We start from the raw sequence: 21,733 nt of genomic DNA, 5'->3' as shown, positions 1-21,733 counted from the left end.
TAAACATTTAATATTTTTTATGCTCTATGATAAATTAAAAAAAAATTAGTTAATGAGATTTACAAAGTCACCGCATTCTGTATTTATTTAAATTTCACACAGTGTTGCAGATTTTTTAGAATTCACTTTGCTGTCAAATATCTAAATATACAAAGTGTCGCAACTTTACTTTAGACTACATCTCTAAAACATTTCAACTAGAACAGTTTCTAGTTCCGTGGATTTGTGATAAGTAAGGGGCTTTACTTTTGTACGGTTTCAGTTTTGTGTCATTTGTTTAGCACTCACTCTTGGTCACCATCTAAGAAACGATACACGATAACTCTGGGTGAGAACAGAAGCATCAACCAAAGTGTATCAGTTATAGCTGTGTGTAGGTTAGTGGATCAACAGTTACCGGCAATAACTAATTTCAGTTATAAGGGGGCTCGAAAAAAATAAAAATAGGTCAAAAACATGGCACAGCTGCACTTGTTGTGATATCATCTGGTGACCTCACAGCCTCTGACTTTGAAGATTAGATTAGAAAGTGCGTCACCATCTAAATACTTGAGAATCTAACCCAGGGGCTTTCAGAAGAAAGATTTTCATTCCTCACGTAGTCATTGATCACACGTGCGCCGTCCCTCTGGCAGGTTCTTTCCAACCACATTTATCTCAACCATGATGAGGCATTTCCACAGCCTCAGTGAAGACCATCACTGGCATGTATAATGAGTCATTTTGTGTTCTTCTATCATGCTAGTGGGGTTTCATTTTTGGTGAACATGCTTTGTGTGGTGAAGCTGATGTGACTGACATGAAACCTAAAAAGTGGCTGAAACATGGTTTAAATGGACTGGTTAAAGTAAAGGGGTTGCAGTTCTGGTTTTATTTGTAATTCAGCACACTGACATGCTACACATTAACACAGTCAACATTTTCAGTTTTCACCTATGTTAGCCTGAGGTACAAAGGCATTGCTGAGGCTGCTGGGAAGCAGAGTGGTCTTAAATTTCATAATCCAAGTGAAACATTTCACTCGTTCTTAGGAATTTGTTCAGTGAGCTCAGTACCTTCAGATCTACAAGGTCTGAGTGGAAGAGGTTGTTATTAAACTGTCATACACTTACATTGGAAACTCTTTGGACCTCTATTAGAGCCTCACAGAAGTCAAAGGTGCAACAACAGGACAGCTGTGCACACTGCTTCTGCTGATTTGGGCATTCACCAAAGCAGGCTTTGTGTTTCTTTGCAAGGCAGGAAGGCCGGCATATGTTTTGCTAAACAGGCTACTTAAACTTGGTTTTATGTTCACACTCTGCCCTAAAACGAATAAAAGTTCACACATTTCCCATCATTTAAAGCGCCTCCTTGACGACAGAATGGGCTGACGAGCACTTTGGATATCAAACCTTTTATATGTGAAATAGCTGGAGTTCCCCTAGAACAACGTGAAGCAAGGAAAAACAGGTACACCACATCTATATTCACAACAAACACAGCTCAACAAACACAGCTATGTTCCTTTGCTTTCGACACTGCAGCGTGGTGCTTGGGTTTTTTTTCTTCTCTTTAGCGCCCTTGCTAGTTTGCATCATCCGTTTGTTTTAGGAGAAGGCATCAGAGTTTTACATAAAAGGAATCACCTGTAGTGTTATTCCTGTGTGTGTGTGTGTGTGTGTGTGGGGGGGGGGATTTTCACATTCACACGTGGTTATTTTAGAAAAAAAAAAAAAAAAAGACAAATATAAGAAAACATGTGGTTAAAAAAAAAACACCTTTTTTTTGTTTACAAGATATGTTTGACTTAAATTATTTGTGGTGCTTACACCCTTGTGCCTACATTTCACGTTGCTACATCCAACAATTATTAATTTTTAATAATGAATTAATCATGTTTAGGTATAAACAGGATTAAAAAACAAGTCATAAACAAGAAGACAAAAATAAAACAAGGAAATAGTATTGTTATGCTTTAAATGAACTTTTAATTAAAATCAAATAGAATTTTGTGAAATTTTATCTTAAATGAAACACACAAAAAATGGTTAAATTAATAATGTACCTATGGTCAAATGGTACTTTAGCATCCCTTAAAACACTTTATAAATAATCACCAGTCATCAGAGTCGTGAAAGATTCAAAACTAACTTTATATGATTGAGTACAGTATGAGTACAACTGATCAGGCATTATAGTTAGCAGTAGCACTGACATAATACAATAAAGTGTGTACATGTATATATTTATTTATATATTTGCTACTCTGTGTAACAGTAGATGCTTCAGGATTATTTAGTAATACAGTATTAAGGGATTATTTGAAACAGGCTACATATTTTATCATCGTTTTATCCCCTTTAGATTCATTTAAAATTTGATATAAAATGTTTACCAGATCGAGCCGTTTAAGTGACAAGTGCACGCACCACGACCTCATCAACACGAGAGCTTTGATAATCTAGTATTTTTGATTCCTTTCCATCAGTGCTTGTTTGGTTGTCATTGGTCGTTGTTTTCCTATACTGCATGAGCTAACACAGGCTAAAACTAAACACATCTCCCATTTGTCTAAGTATGTGCCTGTAAAAACTAAAACATTTTATTAGAACTAGTTAACTTTAATTATCTCGAGCCATAAATAAATAGTAACTGGAGATAATCTCACAGTGGTGGGAAAAACAAAACACACACATACACACTCCCACAAAGCTAAATAAGGTGTATTATATCTATTATGATATTAGGCTGCTTATAATATAAGAGATAAATTATCGTCTACAAGATGCAATACAGATATAAGGAGGGTAACATCAGGATAACAGATGACTTCAGACCCTTTTTTCCTCAGAGAGCTTTTCTCAGCTCTCACCGCTGATTCACTGATTCACTGCAGATGGATCCTCGGAATGAGTGCAGATGTCACATCGCACGCCCTCAAGGTGTAATGACATCCTAATGATGCTTTTAATGTGATAATATATAAATATAGTAACCTATATGATAATAACATTGTATTTTTGTCATATATATATATATATATATAATTATTATTATTATTATTACTGTTATTATTAATATTACTATTAAAATGATTCATTATTTGGTTTAGATTTTTGTTTCTGTGTTTTTGTATTTTAAAAAAACAAAACAAAGCAAAACAAAACAAAGAGTTTTTTGGTGTTACTTCCACAGTACACCCTTATAAGCCTGTCAGGTCTACAATGGCTTTAATGAAAATTGTATCATCTCTGAGGTAAGGGCTCTTTCCGGCCAGTTTGGCCAGCGGGCAGAAGAGTGGGCAGCCGCTGGCGATGTTCATCTCACTGATCGGCCGCTGGAAGGACGAGGAGCTGACGTCTGGTCGGAAAGCATCGATGATGTGCTCCCTGTTGTTCTGATCCAAGAGCATCAGAGTCACCTGGCGGGGAAGAAGAAGAGAAGAGGAGTTGGTTTCGTGCCGCTCATTGAGAGTTTCGTGCGTAAACGTATTAAAATGGTTCCCCACCTTCTGACTGAACGGCCACTTGAGCAGGGCGTCGCACTTTCCCCTCATGACGACGAAAAACAGCGAAAGGTGCGTTCCCCGGCCCGTCCCGTCACCATTCAAATACAACCTTAGACACATTTTGTAGCCATATTTGCTGGAGTAAAAAGCTGCGTGGAAAAAACAAAAAAAAGAAGGGTCAGAAATGGAAACGGAGCCTAAAACAGCATCATGTGAAATCAGCAGAGCCATGCACGCTCCCTGAAGAACAACAAGGGTGTAGCGGGCGTGGAATTCCCCTCCGTCTACACGCCAGAAGATAATGTCATGTGAACTGTATGACCTCAAAACAAAACAGAAAAATCCCTCTCACCTAAAAGCATACCACACGTGATGTTTTTCCATCCTACCTGGTGAGAACATTGCAGGCGCTCGACCAGCCACGGCATCCTGCCTTCGGCGCGAGAAGTCGGAGATTTTCCAGACGAATACTCCGTCGTAGGTGCAGAACTGGAGTTCGCGCATCAGCTGTTCGGTCTCAGACAGCTGCAAGTCTCTCATGGTCAGCGTCCTCTCCAGCTGTCGGACTTTGTTAGACAGATTTTCAATCTTCTCTTGGTCTAAGCGGTGTTGGTGTGCGAATGCTTCCATTGTAACAGAACTGCGCTCCACCTCGCGGTTCAGGACGCACACGATGTTTTCTAAAGCGTTCACCTGTTGGTGAAAGAAAAAAAAAAAGAAGAAGCAACAAATGATTACTTTCCCATTTCACCAAATGAACAGAGTGGTTACAAGCGACATCAAACCTGCTGAGACTCACTTTTTTTTCCAGGTCAACAGACTGGACCGAGGTCATGGGCCCGGCTCCCTCATTAGGATCCCTGTACAGGCCCACTCCGGAGTCCTCCTGCCACTCCCCGGCACCAGAGCCCTCTGAGCGAGCCCGAGTCGCTGACAGCACCAGAGGCAGCAGCAGACGCAAGTGCTCCATAGTACTGTTGAACTCGTGGTCACAGAGCTTCCCGTTCTCTACCTGACACAGAAACACGGGAGAGCTCGTCTAAGTTTTATTGAGACAAAGGTCAAACCAGTTAGTTTTGAGCTGTGGTGTCCAGTTTGTGCCTTCAGTAGGACAAATTTAGCTCTAGGTGTGGTGACTACCAAACTAGGCGAGTGGCTCCAGCAGTTCCCAGGAACAACATCGGAGATCTCTGTCCACAGAGTGCAGTCCTAGGAACAGTTAAGATACTGCACAGGACCCTCAAGCTCCCAGGCCTCCGGTAGAGGACCCAAGCTTGAAGGATAGACCGGATAGCGGGGGCAAGCGGGGAATGTTTTATATATTTTTAAACAGGTTTCACTTGAGTATTTACATGCAGCTTCTTTTGTTCTGTTGGCTCAATGAAAGTAAACCCAATTTAGATAAAGCTTAAAATAGCTCTAAGTATGTGTCTGGAGGCCTTTTAAGATGCCTGCTGAGTAGTGCTGATTGCTTCTAGAAGAACTGAAGAAACAGCCTTATCTAACCTTTTAGACGGCTTCCTGGCAGCATGAGCAAACACCTCCTTAACTGCCACGATAGTTTGATTCAAAGGTGCCTAAGCTCTCATTGGTGCTTGGGTATAATATCATATCACATCACATTTGCCAAACTGAGCTCAGCCAACTTTAAACTACTGACGAAAGCACAGAGCGCGAAATATCTCATGTGAAAGGGTCACGTGACTAACCTCAGGGAACACATTAGGAAGAAGGAGATGAGAAAATGCATTTAATAGCATTAAGTCTGCTCTGCAATGACACCAATTTATCCAATGACCCCCGCCGAAATCTTTTCTGTGTGCAACATATTCTAGCTTTCACGAGATAACTCACATCTATCTGTGCTCCAAATACAAAGCAGCTGGTGGGAGATGATTAGCCTTGTTTAGTTGGAAACTCCCTGGCTCTTTTGGAAGTTAAACCTCTAACAGTGGTTTTAGACTTCTGTGTTAAATCTACGCTCCTGAAACCCTATAATCAGTATAACTACACAGTCTGCACAGGTATAAATACTGGAAACAGCGTGTGCCGCTTACGTAGGCTACATCATACGCTCTACACAGATTCACGGCATACATCAGGCACAAAGCAGCCACTCATATCTTATGTTGATGTAAAACAGAACAGTAAAAACACCAAACAGTGATGCTGTGACTTTAGCCAGGCCAGCTCCTTCATCTGATTTCAACTTCATAATTTACTTACAACAGGAAAAGTATAAGCCACATTACTACCTTACTGTACAGGACATACATTTAGACTCCTTATTAAACCACAAATAAGCATCGAAATGAGAAAAATGAGTTCGATCACACTGGTCAACCCTCTACGATAAAACATAAGACAGGAGTTTTGGTGATTATGTAACTGCACCTACCATAGACTTGCAGCCCACTTCACTGAATGGACACGTGCTCTTTGACTTGGCGCAAGACTTCACATGATCATTGAACTGAAATGCAGAATGAACAAAGATAAAAGACCATTTATAAACAGTGCATCAACAGGAAAGTGGAAGTGAAGGACTCCTAGTCAAAAAGAAACTAAGTATCATAAGGAGACTGCCCTAAACCACTTAGATTACATTGAAGGTAACGGCGCTAACCTTTTCTCTTGGTATCTTCTTTTTTCCACAGTCCTTGCATTGCATGGGAAACTTCAGACAGATCTCATCATGGGCCTGAAATGCATCGTATAGCAGAACGTCACTTTGTGTCCATTAATGCCAACAAAGAAGAAGAAAAACAAAAAACAGTGTATTTTAGTGTAGTCTCTTTATGTCCCACCTTTATCTCTTTGAAGTTGAAGGTCATTTTGCAGTACTTGCAGTTGAGAGTTCTTGCCTCGCATTCTCTCTCATTGTGTCTGTCCTTCTCCGTGAGAAGGATAAGGGTTTGGCAGCCCTCGCACAGGATCCGCTCGAATTCACAGCGACCTTCGTGCTGAGCCTGAAAATAACAGACATTTTTTATTTGTTATTATTTTCGAACTGCCTGTTTGTTACTTGTAAAGCAGGTTTTCAGCATTGTGAAAGAGCAAACTGACAGTTGGGTCAAACCCTTCCCAATCACTGATAAATAACCGCTTTTCAGGAAGTGTTTAAATGCAGGTGTAGCTGCTCTGGTACAGGGTGTATCCTTAGCTTCTATGTGGAAAAACAAGTGTTTTTTGTTTTGTTTTGTTCTTTAAAAAAAACAAAAAAAACAAAACACCTCCAACTGACAAAAAAAGTGAAAGTAAAAGCACAATACACTGATTTGAGTATGAAAGAGATAACTACGGTTCTATGATTGCGCACACGATTGTGATCAAGATTATTTTGATATTTACTTGTTTTTCATTGCAACCCCCATTATATGCACTTTTCTTACTTTCGAATGACATGCTAAGCAAACGAAATTTAAACAAAAAGCGAGCTCCACAAACATCTGATAGGAAAAAAAAGGGATGAAAATGTACCATAGAAATAGAATTATAATGAAGAGAAGATAAAAGGGGAAGTAGAATAATTAAAGAAATATATTTAAAGCTGTGTATTCACCATTTAAAAATACCGGGAATCACGCAGACGGGGTGGAGCTTAAGGTGGGGTTAATCAACAGGGAAGTTGCAGTCTTTCAGAATGACTACCAAAGGCATGCTGCAGACCCAGAAGCAGAAGCTCAGGTACGTTAGCCGGTTTTTCGCTTTGACTGCTGACTTTCCAGACTTGCTACGCTCAAAAATCTTGAACCGGATCGCGTCAATAAAAATGACTCACATTTAGAAGATTCCTAATCTCATCCCTGTCCTCGGCACAACACTCCAACGCCTTGATGTGACTATTTTTTCCCCAGCTTCAGAAGGCCTCGCTATGGGTGTGTGCGACTAGCAATTTGTAGCTTTTCCCACACAGTGACAGTGACTAAGATACCAGGCCAAAAATATATGCAAAGTGGGTGTATCACACAGCATAATAGTTTGCGAAGCAACAATAAGAGGTTGGCATGTTTTGATCTTTTGGTGTCTTCTTTTTTATTGTTTTTTTAATAAGAGGAAGATTCATCTGCGTGCTAGTGCTTGGGATTCCATTTCCAATCCGTGCAAATCCCACACATTCGCCTAGCGTTTTCATTTAAACAGCATATCATTTTAACATTTCCCAGGTGAAAAACACACACACGCGCACATACATGCACAGTCACAAAGTGATGTAGATTAGGTCACACTGGTACGCTTAGTTAAAACCACAAACAGACAAGAATTGTTGTAAACATCCTTTTCACAGTGTAAGCATCATGGTGCCATCTGCTTACTACACAAACTACGTAGCTCATCTAAAACTGATGCTTACAGTAGAAACACAGCTGCAGACAGACACACACACACAAACCAGCTTTATTTACTTCACGTGTCTTTCATGCATTTTTACAAACTCCAGTCTGTGTTCAATGAAATCTGGGTTTCTGCTAAACTGAATGAATACAAGCAGTTTCCTTAACAGCTCTATAGTTTAATGGTCAGTAACCCAGTCACGCTAAGCTCAACAGGGTTGTTCCATTCTGGTACTTTCCACTGAGCTTTTGTTGATAAATGAGGAGAGGCTGGGACTTTCCAGCCGCCTGTTAAGTTTCACTTCCTGTTTGCAGCAACGCAGCACATAGTACAGAGCGTGCTATGAAAGCTGAGCTTTTTTCAGGGAACACAGTGACCCGGGAACGCAGATTATAGGTCAGATTACCCTCTCACGTAGATTAATAAATACTGACAAGGCTCTTTTTTGGTAGTGTAAACCTACACCCAGGTAAAAGGCAGCAATGCCCATGCCACAGGAAAAGACAGATTTCATACTTTACCTCATACTCTTTAATAGATCCAGTCCAGTTACAGCCCTGGTTCAAACACCTGGCTGGCAGGCTTGCTATTTCTCGGCCTGCTGCATTGTCTGGGAAAGCCTGTGAGGTGGGGGGTGGGGGGAGAGGGCAAAAACAAAGAGATCAGTGAACTCATAAAGCCTTCAATGCTCTTAAAAGAAAGCAGACAAGAGTGGGATGCATTGATGCATTGTGTGGTTAGGGAAACCCCCGCCAGATTGCAGTCATATTTTTTCCTCTAAAGGGCAGTAATCACATGCTGACTACTCCTAGCATAACAAAGACAGTGGGTTTGAAACCTGAATACATATAAAGGCTTACCTCACTGCTGTTTAGAATGGAAATGGGTTCCTCGTATATCTCCTCTTGACGGCAGGCTTCACATGGCTTTGGGCCAGAACTACCAAACAAGACAGGTTTGTGACTTTACTGTAAAAGCAGCGGCTCGACGCCAACAGTCAGCAACAATTTCCTGCTGATCCAAAACTGCAGCAACTGCTGACCAGTGTGGATCACAGCTCGAGCAGAGGAACGTTTAATCAATACAAGGGAAATGAAAAGAAGCTTGTAAGCATCATATCAGTGGGACAAGAAGAAAAAAAAAGAACTAAAAACAAAAAAAAGTTGCTTTAGCAAGTTTGAAGGCGATTAAATGAATAACCAAAACACACACACAAGCATAAACAAAGGGCACGTGTGGGTGCGACACATCACATGGTGAATTTATAACGTACATGATCTGGTTATTTTGAAACAAATAAAAGCACTCGGACAAATCACATGCGAAATCCACACATTTCACAATCACTTGTGTTACTGTTGTTTAAATGTTTGGGGAATTAACAAAGAGTCTGCCGGTTTAAAAAAAAAAAAAAAAAGGTAAAATTCCACATTTTCTGTCACATTTTGTTTAATTATACTTTCATTAAACATTAGATAACACATAACTGAAACGGACATCAACTAGAAATGAATTAGTGTATCCATGTATGTATCTGTAACGAATACACATCACAAATACTCGTTACAAATACGTTGGTGTGACACCTCTTTGTACTTGTAGTGAATATTCAATACAAATCCAGCATTTTTCCTCATGTATTAGTTTTTGTTAATATTCTTTACGATTACTCTGTAATGAATTTGAATACATAAGGCAATGAAAACACTGGATTGGGTATTCATTACAAATACACCTCATGCATTAACAATCCACCAGTGTGTGAATGACTCAGAAAAGAGGTTTTAGAAAGAAGACCTTTAGAATGAATCAGCAACACCACATCCTTGTGATTCACAAACATCAGTATGACAGGTCCATCATGTGGGGCATGAGTCTGCATTAATAACTGATCTTGTCTGGACAAAACTCCCAGAGTTGAGGAAAGATGAGGAAAGGGTGTGCTGAAGCATGTCCAGTAAGACAGGAAACATTAGGTGCGGGGTAAGCAGTTTGGTCTAAGGACCTCCGGTCTACCTGGTGAGCTGCTTGAAGCAGTGTACACAGAAGCGGTGGCCGCACTGAGCCTGGACAGGCTTCCTCAGGACCTGGAGACATTGCTGACATTTATATTTATTTTCCATGGGCACTGACAGGACACTGAGGGGAATCCCTGGTAAAGAGTTGGGACAGTCCAAAGAAATACGGGCCATTCTTCTCCATCAATCTGGTGCTATATCCTGTTAATGAGAACACAGAGAAACAGCTGTCAACAACCAGGCAGGAACTAACTGCAAAGATGGAATATAAACTCAAACTAGCAGTGAATTACCCGCTGGCAAGCTTAACTATTTAAAAGATCACCATGAGAATCTGTGTGACCCTCGAGGAAATATTTGTCCACGCTACTGTGTAAGTCTTGGCACAGCCAGCAATGCCACACAAAAAAAGAAAAGCATGGTAATAATATTCAAAAATATGGAAAACCCTGCTTAACACTGCAACGGCTGAAACAAGATCAGCAAGTCAAATGACTTGAAGACATAGGTACTTTTTCTTTTTGAGTTATCAGAAAAAGTCTTGTGATTGGTGGGATAAACATAGCTGTGAGAGAAGCAGCATCAGGATATACAACCTAATCTATTTAAACACGTATCTAAACCCGTTTTAAAAAAATCCCCTGCTTACAAAGAGCTGAGTAACTTTAAACTGTAGAACTTGGTTTTGTTGTACAGCATTTCCAGATAATAATCAGATAAGCATCTTTCTACTGAGAAATACTAGTGAAATATTTCTCACTTTAATGCGGTATGAAATGCAAACACAGCATTTACACGAGCTTTGCTGATATCTTTTGTACTTCACAGAAACGATGATGATGATGCCAGGCATCAGACAGCATAGCACATGTATTTTGGGTCTTTCCTTTAAATACTTTTCCTGCAATGCTGTCAACATTTCTCACCCTCCACAAATAGTTTCTGTTACCTTTGTTTCAGTTTCAAGCTCGCTTTAAAGCGTTAACACTAAAAGATCACTTAAGTCACGGTTTCTTACAGGAATGGCACTTATAGGGGTGCTGGCCACAGCTCCACCATGTGCTCAATTTGAGTAAGTTTAACTAAGTAATAGCGGGTACTGAAGGTACAGTGAAACACAGTGGCATAAATTAAAGGACGAGAAAGACGCAGACCCTTTTAAAAATCGTTTTAACATTAGCTACTTAAGTCAAAGTGACCATTAACCGTGTTAAAAGACTAAGACCCAATTACACTGCTGCCTGTTTTCCCAATTACCCCAATTAGATGTTTGATGCTTCACCAGATTACACAATTTGTGTCTTGACTTTTTCAAACCATGTTGCTGGCATCAAATTCACAATCAGCTCAACTTTAAAACAAAACTAAATTCTGTTCAACATGTAATATCTTTGCATTTTAAAATATAATGTCCAGCAAAAATGTCCAATCAATATCTGGGCTTTACATGAATTCAATTTTTAAATGCATTAACTTGAAGCTCCTTTTTGAATATATATTCTACAAGTGGAAAAGGTTTGCCAGCACCCTCTCTCCACACACACACACACACACACACACACACACACACACACACACACACACACACACACACACACACACACACACACACACACACACACACACACACACACACACACACACTTTATATTATTTTATACCTGGTTAAATTAAGGCACCAAATTTAGGAAACCCTCATGGTCTTTGGTTAAAATACCTCCTTTAACTGTGTTCAGTATGTCTTAGAAATTATCAAGAGTTATATTCTGGCAATCAGAAGATGGTAAACATATTTTTTACATTTACATTTAAACAATATCTTCCCTCACTAATTCTAACTGTTTAAAATCATTCTTCCATTAAAGTACTTTATGGTAGGAAATCATTTTAGACTGAAATCTGTGAAGAAAAAAGTGAATAAAGAAAATGCCCAACTGGCAGAAAACTCACCCCACCTGGTTCACAGACACCAGAATATTATGCACTGTCTGCTTCCTAATCACTTATTACTGCCAGTAATAATCTGGCACAGTTCACCTCACGCTTCCTACATTTGTCTACCTCAGACTAAAATCACAGCATATAGTGGCAGCTATTTCACCCACTGCATAAAGAACAGCACCAGGGCTTATTTTGTCTTTGCAAATATCCCTTCTGTCACAAATTTCTGTAAATGTTTATTCTGTCGGTATTATGCAATTTTTTTTATTTATATATATATATATATATATATATATATATATATATATATATATATAAATTCCCTTATGAAAAAATGTGTGGGGACTGTCTAGTGTTTGTTTTTCCCATAACCAGCAGATGACAACTCTTACTGATATATTTCCTTACTGATATATTTCATATATTTCCACTGCATGTGTAAGTGGGTTTTACAGGTGTATAAATTATATATAATACACGCCTGCATGTCAAAGAAAACTGCAAGGAATGTGGACAAAGTGCACCTTTGCATGTCACAAACTTGAAAATATGGTTGTTTAAGTTTGTGGTGTTTGTAGGCTTAAGGTAATATGTGGCAAAAGCCACACAGCTTAACAGTGCTGTCTCACCATTCAACCATTTATGTTCTTAAGTCAAAGCAGGTGCTAAGGTGAACAGAACAACACCCATAAAGTAAATGTTAATGTTTAACTAAATGTGAATGGTGTATGCAATTCCAACAAAACAGCTCAGGTTTTTCCCCACAAAGAAATAAAGTGGTAAATTCCAAATTGTGTCTACAAAACAGCACCACTCCTGATGGTCACGAGTTTTCAATGAACTTTTTGCAGACGTGGTCTCCAAGCAGAACATATCTGAATCGTGTTTTCAGTGGATTTTTCCTTAGACCAATTTAGATCCTTTTCAAACAAAGCAACTAACTTTCATGGGGGGAAGTAAGACCACACAGAAAGTGGATGTTGAATCAAAAGATAGATGCAAGGAAAACCCCTATGTTTTAATTTCAGTGGGAGTATTAACACTGAAACTGGAAATAGTTAATCCAACTCCAATACATCACTCAATAAATAAATAAACATAATATATGTAAATCCAAATACCCATAGCTAAAAAAAATAAGAAGCTTTGTGTCCTTCCTACAAACTCATCTACAAGAATTTTTTTTAGATGAATCACATTACAGCCAAGATCAGCTTACTGTCTAAAGAGCCAGCTTTTAGAGTTTCATTTCATTTTTATTTATAACTGTGCTTCACATAAATTTAACCTCTTAACTGTTACTTAAATCTTAGAAATTTCTAACAAAATGAAATACTTTGGCATCTTGTTTGTATATGTTTGTTTTAAATCTAGATTTCTGTTGAACCTTTATTTTTAGAGTTTTACTTATCTCACCCTGAATTAGAACATATAGTAATATATGATTTGAATACACTGTTAATAATTTCATATTAAGGCAGGAAACGCTGCTTTTCTTTGGAAGCTCTTTCTTCCCGCGTGTATTTATTTGAACGCAATTCAATTCTGCCACTCACCCCATTCACATTAAATCATGAGTAACTTTTCTGTTACTGGTATTGCGTAAGAAGTTCAAGCCTAACTTCATTCTTACGAAACTTAACTGAAAAGCTGCGGCAACCTGCTGTGAGCGAAAAGGCGTGCAAGCTCGTGTTTGGATAATGTTGTAATTACAACATCAATTCAGCGCGATCACTGGATCGCGTGGAAACTAGTCATAATTGTCAGAGAAACACACAATGAAACACTGTGCATTGAAATATCAGAAACAAGAATTTAAGTTATATAAAAGGTAACACACACGAGGCCTACGTACAGCTAAACCTTGAAAAGTGACCTTTGTCATGTACAGCAGCATAAACTTTTCTGTGAAACGAACAACACAGCCAGCAACAACGAAATAAAGCAACAACAACAACAACAACAAAAAGAATACAAAATTTCAGTCTCAACATTTCAGCTTCTGTCTCAGACAAATAACCACAGCTGCTCTTTAAAGCTACACCCAGCGTTGCTCAAAGCCTAAAAAACATCCTCTTCCTGGGGAGACTCGTCCTCTCAGCTCGCCATGTTGCCCTGCGTGTTAACGCTGAACTTCTGCGAGTTCAGTGTGAAAATGCAGGGTGCTTCAGACCCTTTCTCATACAAAAGCCCAAACCTGAATGTTTACTCACCGAGTTCGCAAAGACTGTCAGTGGATCTTACAGTCGTCACCACCACGGACACTATTTCACCTCGTAACTTAGCTACACCCTTAACACGTAAGCATCGGAAACTACGGTATATAAACCCGGCCAGCGCGTTCAGTAGCAGAGAGCTTACAGAGAGCTTAGCCACTGTGATGTAGGCTGTTTAGCATCTATTTTACTAGATTAGCTCCTGTAATATTTTAAATATTATTTTAGAGTTTGGGCTATTGCTTTTATTAAGCAATTGTGTACTTTGGCACGTAAAAAACACTTTAATTATTTTAATGAGCACCTGCGAACTTCAAACAGCTAACATTAAAGTGTGTTTGCTTTTACGACTTATACGTTTACCTACTCAGACAGATAATTGCTAGTGAGTTATAGGAAGGGATTCACAGCATGCAAACTGACTAACCTTGGAGTCTGGCCTGTGTTTCTCAACGAGGGGAAAACGCAACTCAACTTAGAACTCGCTCTTTATCATAATTCACGGACGGGTGTGTCACTAAGTGCACTTAGTTTTAAGCTGCTGTTAGCGAGGGCGCAGTAACGGCTGGGTTTTTATATGAAAGCCCAAAGCCACCCCTCTCAACGTAGTTTGGGCTGCTCCGAAGCCGAAAACAAGTGCTCCACTCACGCATGCGTACTACCGCAAAAGAATGTGGCCGCTGATACCCTTCCGATGGATCAACCGGCGGCGACACTGTTTTACAGTTTCTAAAGGTACGAGTTTAAGAAGGTGTCCTCTGTGTTACAGCTTAGTGTTCTTAAAAATAAACCTGGTGGTAAGTTGATAAAGGAAAGAAGTAGTGTGGGAGCCTTGCTGTCAGCATACACCAGGCACAGGGCTACGCGTTACTTAGCAGTATGTCAACCAACTGTTAGCTTAACGTCAGGGAAATGTTCATCATTGTTTACCGAATCACTCTTAAAGAAAACGTTGTAGCAGGCGAACAACACATACACTACACTGGGATGATCTATTGACACGTCATCAAACAGTGCTGAATGTCAGTGATTTATAATTCATATAAATCAAAGTGTTCTCCAGCTTTGTGTCCCATGTGTTTATGGAGCTATCTATGCTCTTGTAGCTCATGCAGATCATTCATGGCGTGTACAGACTCAAAATGTGACGTAAATTAAGCACACGTTTCTGCCAAAACACATACACAAGACAGGACTGTGGCTTTCTTCTCTCAGAAGGAGCCAACATTGTTGTCATTATTGTTTTGTGTTTTAGTTTTTGATTTTATCACTTACGTCAATCAGTTTTTCACTTTAAGTTCAGGTAGGTTTTATTGCTTGAAAATACTTAATTTTACAGGTTTCAGTGTTACTTTTAGTCCCTATAATCTTTGTTACATTGAGGCCACACATTAGAGGAAAGCTTTAGGAAAATCAGTGCAGGTATTACAATAAAAACTCGTCTGATGGCTGAAACACAACCCTCCATCATATCATATGTGGTTGCAGTTAGAATTTGGGAACTCTAACTAATGGAACATATCTCGAAAAGACTTGTTTATGAGGAGACGGAGACCTATTTTTGCATTATTTGAACAATGAAGGGAGAGAAACACATTAGCTTCATCTATCTATTTATAATTTTCATTTTTAGATTTATTTATATTTAAGCATTATTATTATTATTATTATTATAGAAAAGTAATTTTGTGAATGCTATATTCTGCCGCCATAACTGTAAATGTGACAACTGTAATATAACAATGAATGACTAATTTTTTAAGTGTTAATAAAAATTAAGTAAAAAAAAAACATCTTTTGAAAGCAGTTGATTCACATTGTTCAAGACATCCAGAGTCTCAATACACATATCCATCAATGCCTCATCAGCCAAGCTATTATAAAATATTTGCCATACTAACAGATAGTTACTGAGGATATTTCCTCTGTATTTATTTAAATGTAATTTTAGTCAGTTTTCCAGGTTCAAAAAAGTCATTTAATTTAGTTTTAATCTGTTTCAAAAGTCTAGTTTTTATTTTAATTTTACTTAATTAAAACTTTTTTCTTTTTTCCCCTCTAGTTTTAGTTAACTCTAATAACTTTGATGTGCAGTGCAGTCTGTTACTACAAATAAATGATCTGAATGGTTTATCCTGCCATAAAGGTTTTGGTATTTGGACACTCCACTATCAATAATCGGTTTAGTTGTTTTTTGTTATAACAGCAATAGAATAAATATGTCTCTATAGAATAGTGCAGCATTTAATACCACTCCATCTTTTCCGTAGTAGTTTGTGTTCAGCAGCTGCACAGCAGCAGCACTGAGTTTGCAAACATCCACTACGATGGACTGTACCCTGGACATATTCCCACCACCACCGTTCAAAAAGCTCTCTTGTCCATTGGGTCAGGTGTGGCGGCACTGCAAAACCCCTACAGACATGGTGAGACACTCACGTGAGCATTTCCGTGTGCACTGATTTTCTTTCTGTGTGTTAGGGACTATAAATCGGTTAAGATGAGGATGTTTAATCAAAGTGCTGTTTACAAGGTCAGTTATAAACCTTAAAGCACAGCTGTTTTTGGGTTGAGGGGCTTTGGAGTTAACTGTATAAAATTTAGTGCCAAAATTTACATTTGAACTTTTTTGCCTTTGTGTCTGAATCACAGAGATCGGAGCCTAACCTTAATTTACATGTATTTTTTGAGCCAGTGTTTTCACTGTACAAACTGTCTTCTCGATCTCCAAAAAAGAACAAAGTAGCACAAAATATGTAAGAATAAAAAAAGCTGTGTATTTTTGGTATTTTGCTACTTTGAGGAATTCAGGCTTCTTGGTAAAACTGATGTCAGCCAGTCTCCAACTGATAGGGATGTGAACAAGTCTGACCTTGATGTGGCTTCAGATTGTGGGATTGTTTTCCATTTTTCAGAAATGATACCACTGATTAGTTTCTTTTCCCATGTACTGATAAAGCGTTTTGTATTCATCCTCAAGGGCTTATTCTCTGGAGACCTTTAGTACGTGACTTAAAATGTCTTGGAAACAAAAATGAGACTAAATACAAATTACAGCCACATATTAGTTACCCTGAAACTCCAATGAAGGAACAGAGTCATAACACCTGTCAGCTGACATTTAGTGAGGTTTCTCATGACATCCACTGCTTAGTATCGATTCATGTCCAAAAATAAATTGATAAATAAATGGATTTTTTTTTTAAAAATGCATTTTTCACAGGCACAGAGGTCTTTCCCAGCTCCGTCTTTAAAGCAGACTGATTAAAAGTTTGTGAAGTTTCTGAGTATTGCTTCCATGATGAGTAAACAGTAGTGACCTGTTTAGAATTAACACATGGTTTCTTTACTGTAAATAAAAATATCGTCAACTTTTCACTGTACTGTCATGATGTTGAACTCGGTGCCCTTGGATTTCATGAAACTCTGGGTACTTTACAGACATGGTTGCAGTCCTGGGGGAGACAACGGGACACCTAGCACTCATAAAGCTCAGGGACAGGATGAGAAATGACCCTGAAGGCTACGCTGTCCTAACGTGAGTCAGTGTGGCAGAACGTCATAGTGCTTTCTGCTTCGGGCACATTAAAAATATGTTTCCTGTCTTCGAAGGACGCTGTTTAAAATGTAAAAAAAAAAAAACCACCACAATGGTGTGATGTGCAAATCTGATAAACCCGTAGTTTATTCACAATAGAACATAGACAACAAATTAAATGTTTAAACAGAGAAAATGTATCATTTTTATAATTTGATGGCAGGAACCTGACTGGGTATAAAAAGAGCATCTTTAAGAAGCAGCATTCCTCAGAAGTAAAGATGGTCAGAGGTTCATCAGTCTGCAGAAAACTGCATCTACAAGTCATTGAACAGTTTCAGAATTAATGTTCCTCAGTGTAAAATTGTGAAAACTTTGAGTTGCTCATCATCAACAGTTTAGTTGGAGAATCTGGAGAAATCTCTGTGCACATAGGCAAGGCCAAAATTAGTACTACATTTCTGGTGTTTTTGGACCCTGGCAGGAACCCTGCTGTCTTCTCTAAGCTATCCATTTAAAGTGGATCGAGGCAAAGACAAAGACAGTTCTGTAGTCAGAAAAATCCAAATTTAGAATCTTTGGGGCGAAAACATGGATGCTGCAAGACTAAAGAGGAGAGCGACTATTCAATTTGTTATCAGCGCCTGCATCTCTCTCTAATGGTATGGGAGTGCAACAGTGCACATCTGGAGAGGTAACATCAAGCAACTGAAAGGTATATACAGATTTTAGAGCAATATACGCTCCCATCCAGATGATGTCTTTTTCAGGGAAGGCCTGAAAGCAAGACGATGCTAAAGTGAAAATATGACAAAGAAGACCCAGGACTGCTGAGCAGCTGGAATCCAAAAGTCCAGCAGCTGGTTTCAGTTTTTCACAGTTTAAACATTCTATATGGTTAAGCTTGCATTGCATTAGTTTTTATTTATATTTTACACAGCATCACAGCTTTTTTGGAATTAGTGTTGCGCTTTATTCTTATTTGATTTGATCTTGCAGAGAAAGGCCGAGGATCCGGCTGTCTACGCTCGATCTGACAAAGATGGCTTCGCTGCCTGACGGCTCCTTTGGGAGGGAATACCTCAGATTTCTGGAGGACAATGTGAGTATTTGCTGATGTGATGTGCATATATACTTGTTTTTTTGTGCATTTGTAAACACTTATTGTTTGGTATAAACACGCTTCCTTCCTTCTTCCGTTTTTTTAATTTTTCCCTCAGGATGTGACTCCTGACTCAAGAGCAGACGTGAAGTTCGTGGACAACGAGGAGCTAGCTTATGTCATGCAGAGATACAGAGAGGTCCACGACTTGCTGCACACCTTACTGGGCATGCCCACTAACATGCTGGGTGAGTCGAGTTCTGTGTAATCTGAAAATGCTATTTTCTGACATTTACTTTTATCAAAGTAAAGGTTTATTTATAGAAACTTCACAGCCAAGCCACGCATTGTCTTTATATAGTGCATACCTAATTGTATGTCAGTGAGAGTTATTCTGTGCATGCCTGAACAAATGTTTCCAGTTTTACAGCAAAAAGATTTGAACTTCATTTCTTCGCTCCCAAGTTTTCTCATCCAGTTGTCTCTACAAACCTACAAATCTCTAAACATACATTTTAAGTCCATTTGATATAAAGTGTTGACCTGAGTTTTCAGTTTTGCAGGCATCTCCTATTTGACCAATTCTATATCAGAATAAACCTGCCAAAAACTCTGAGAAATAGGGTTCACACAGAAGTTATTTTAATACACTGTTGGCTGACAACTTCTCCTTTTCTTTCTCCTAATTTAATCTTTAATTTGCATGTTTGTGTCCTTTTCTGTGTCTTCCGTTCAGGTGAAGTCGCTGTGAAATGGTTTGAAGCTACTCAGACCGGGCTTCCCATGTGTGCTCTTGGAGCTGTGCTAGGGCCACTACGGCTAAATGCAAGGTATAGTTGGGATAACAGGAGAGTTATAGTTTGACTGACTTGCTGAAATTTCTGTAAGTGCTGGGTTGAGTCTGATTACAGGCTGACGTCTGTTTCAAAAAGCAGCAATAATGTTGAGTTTAGAACTAAACTCCTTATATGATTACATTTTTGTGCAGCTTATGAAAAAATGTGACATCATCAGTGGAGCTCTGATGCCAGGATTCTCCATTTTAATGCAGTATTTCGATTCAATTCAGTTTCATTTATAAAGCGCCAAATCAGAACAACAGTCACCTCAGTGTGCTTTATGTTTTAAGGTAAAGACCCTACAATAACACAGAGAAAAAAACAACAAGATTTCCCACCAATGACTAACAGGATGAAAGAAAAACTCCCTTTTAACAGAAGTAAACCTCCAGGAGAACCAGGCATCTGCTGCTTTCAGTTAGGAATGACACACCGAAGAAAGCCAGAGATTAATAATAACTAATGATACAAATATAAAGCTGTGCTCTACATCCATTACTATTTAATAACAAATCGGTCACATTAAAGGCTAAAGAATTTATATTTAACTGGAACTTCAGCATGAACATCGATGCGCTCTGTGGATGGCTTTCATATTAAAGGAAATGAAATCAGAGCTGCCTCAGCAAGAGGGGAAGAGTCAGAGAGAAACTTAGGGCTCAGTGAAAAACCCCACCAGAGCATCTGTTACCTTGGTAACTAACCCAGACTTTAAGTCAGCTCTCTTCCTGCAACAGAAATCTAGCTAAAAAAAAAAAGAGAGAGAGAAAGAAATCCAGCTATTAAAGATCAGATAAATATTGTTCTAAAAGGGGAACAGCAAGCTCAACAGGAAGGAATTCAATGTTGTAATCAGTTGTTCTCGTGAAATATGAGAATAAAAAGGGAGCCAGAGGGAGAAGTGAAAACCCGGACCACTCTCCAAGTGGAGATGGAAGTGAATGTTAGATTGTAGACAAAAGTGTTCACTCCCAAATCCAAATCATTTTCAGGTGTTCTGATCACTTCCATGGCAGCAGGTGAATAAAATCAAGTACCTAAGCATGCACTCTGCTGTTATAGGTGCAAAGGGTTGGCCAATATGTTAAACCCCATGGATTAAGAATGGGATGTTACTCAAGTTCATATGCTTGTGAAAGTAGACGAGTGAATACTTTTGGCAATGTAGTGTATGTAAATCCATTTAAGTCCATTTCTGGAGTATTTGACGTGTCATTGTTTCTTGAAATAAAAAGCAATAAACCATCTCAGTTACCCAGAAGCCAAACTTGCATTTACTGTCATCACCGAATGACCGCCTCGTCTTTATAACAGTTCTTCACTTTCAGTTCAGCACAATGGAGAAACTAATCGAGATGATCAGAAGTCCTTTTGTACTCAGATTTAGTGGATACAGTGTAAAAAGTCCAAAATAAAACATCTGGAAGCAGTAAAATCCTGTAAGTGACTAAATTGTGCGTGGGTGTGGGATGATGAAATGTATGTGGGCTGTTTTCCTGCAAATATAAAGTCTTCCTCATTTAATACCTGTGAACTTCCTCAGTATCAGGGGACTTTGTTGTTTATTGGCCAGGTTTCCTCATTATTGTTATATGACGCTCTCATCTTCCTTCTTCCTCCTTCTCCCAGTCGTTTACAGTCACTCTTTACATCTTTGGGCCCGTGGGCTCTCCAGAACGGACGGTGTGCTCGCTGCGTCCTCAGCATCTTCTACGAGAGGCGCTGGGAGCAGAGCCTCGAGGACCTCCGGCGAGAGCTCAACATCGAGCCACCTCCTGTCATACCAAAGGCTAAGAAGAAGACCTGAAGAGGGAAAACATAATGAATGTTCTGGAAATTGCTCTACAAGAGACTAAACCAGAAATATGTAAAAGATTCTGTGGAAATTTGTAATGCTGGGGGGAAGGGAGAATTTCCCTCTGCAAAGATTTGAAAAATCTCCTTTCCTGTTTTTCTGGTTTTAACGGAAGATGATCTCAGCTGATGAGACGCTTTTATTTGTGTCTGATTCTGCCATGTAACTAGAATTATTAAAGTTGTTGTAGTTATTAAAACAGGCTTATTTTTTGACACTAATATTACTTTTTGCTCAGAAGTTGTAACCTCAGCCACTGTGTTTTCTATTGTGTGCATGTGGCAGAGTTCATTGGATACAGTGAAATACATCACAGTGTTTAAGTTGGATTTGTGGTACTTTTACAGAAAGATGTATTTACACAAAATATCTGCACTTGTTCATCTGTCATTGCTCATT

At 38.9% G+C, this 21,733-nt stretch overlaps 2 protein-coding genes across 4 annotated transcripts; one reads left to right on the top strand and one right to left on the bottom strand.

Moving 5' to 3' along the window:
• Positions 1-1,754: 1,754 nt before the first annotated feature.
• traf2b (Tnf receptor-associated factor 2b) lies at positions 1,755-14,558 on the bottom strand. Of its 2 annotated transcripts, none has more exons than XM_085413955.1 (11): positions 14,428-14,558; positions 9,842-10,044; positions 8,686-8,764; positions 8,347-8,445; positions 6,298-6,459; positions 6,117-6,191; positions 5,889-5,963; positions 4,290-4,502; positions 3,880-4,183; positions 3,491-3,639; positions 1,755-3,403 (listed from the first exon to the last, which is right to left on the bottom strand). In XM_085413955.1, exons 2-11 carry the CDS (start codon positions 10,015-10,017, stop codon positions 3,185-3,187), a joined length of 1,551 nt encoding a protein of 516 aa, XP_085270081.1. In that variant the 5' UTR covers positions 10,018-10,044; positions 14,428-14,558; the 3' UTR covers positions 1,755-3,184. The 2 variants fall into 2 exon arrangements, with proteins under 2 accessions (XP_085270081.1, XP_085270080.1); XM_085413954.1 differs by lacking the exon at positions 14,428-14,558 and adding an exon at positions 13,998-14,141 and having other exon boundaries at positions 1,756-3,403.
• Positions 14,421-21,663, top strand: coq4 (coenzyme Q4 homolog (S. cerevisiae)). Of its 2 annotated transcripts, none has more exons than XM_085413957.1 (7): positions 14,421-14,735; positions 16,274-16,426; positions 17,442-17,538; positions 18,538-18,640; positions 18,759-18,888; positions 19,377-19,470; positions 21,109-21,663. In XM_085413957.1, the coding sequence occupies exons 1-7, from the start codon at positions 14,672-14,674 to the stop codon at positions 21,284-21,286; spliced, it is 819 nt and encodes a 272-aa protein (XP_085270083.1). In that variant the 5' UTR covers positions 14,421-14,671; the 3' UTR covers positions 21,287-21,663. The 2 variants fall into 2 exon arrangements, with proteins under 2 accessions (XP_085270083.1, XP_085270082.1); XM_085413956.1 differs by having other exon boundaries at positions 14,445-14,735; positions 16,271-16,426.
• Positions 21,664-21,733: the final 70 nt, after the last annotated feature.

This window comes from Rhamphochromis longiceps, linkage group LG7 (genome assembly GCF_057381845.1).
Source record: "Rhamphochromis longiceps isolate RC_006_pf linkage group LG7, R_longiceps_female_GT1.1, whole genome shotgun sequence".
Classification (NCBI taxonomy): domain Eukaryota; kingdom Metazoa; phylum Chordata; class Actinopteri; order Cichliformes; family Cichlidae; genus Rhamphochromis; species Rhamphochromis longiceps.
Note: the sequence above shows the minus strand (reverse complement) of the source record. Positions and strands in the feature narration are given on the sequence as shown.

Bases quoted from the DNA above. Each gene is read 5' to 3' on its own strand.
- coq4 (XM_085413956.1), top strand. From the start codon at position 14,672: ATGTGGCCGCTGATACCCTTCCGATGGATCAACCGGCGGCGACACTGT. The intron at 17,539-18,537 runs GTGAGTCAGTGT...TTGATCTTGCAG, and splicing joins GAAGGCTACGCTGTCCTAAC to AGAAAGGCCGAGGATCCGGC. The intron at 18,641-18,758 runs GTGAGTATTTGC...TTTTTCCCTCAG, and splicing joins TCAGATTTCTGGAGGACAAT to GATGTGACTCCTGACTCAAG.
- traf2b (XM_085413955.1), bottom strand. From the start codon at position 10,017: ATGGCCCGTATTTCTTTGGACTGTCCCAACTCTTTACCAGGGATTCCC. The intron at 6,192-6,297 runs GTGGGACATAAA...GATGCATTTCAG, and splicing joins TCAACTTCAAAGAGATAAAG to GCCCATGATGAGATCTGTCT. The intron at 3,640-3,879 runs GTAGGATGGAAA...TTTTCCACGCAG, and splicing joins GCCTGCAATGTTCTCACCAG to CTTTTTACTCCAGCAAATAT.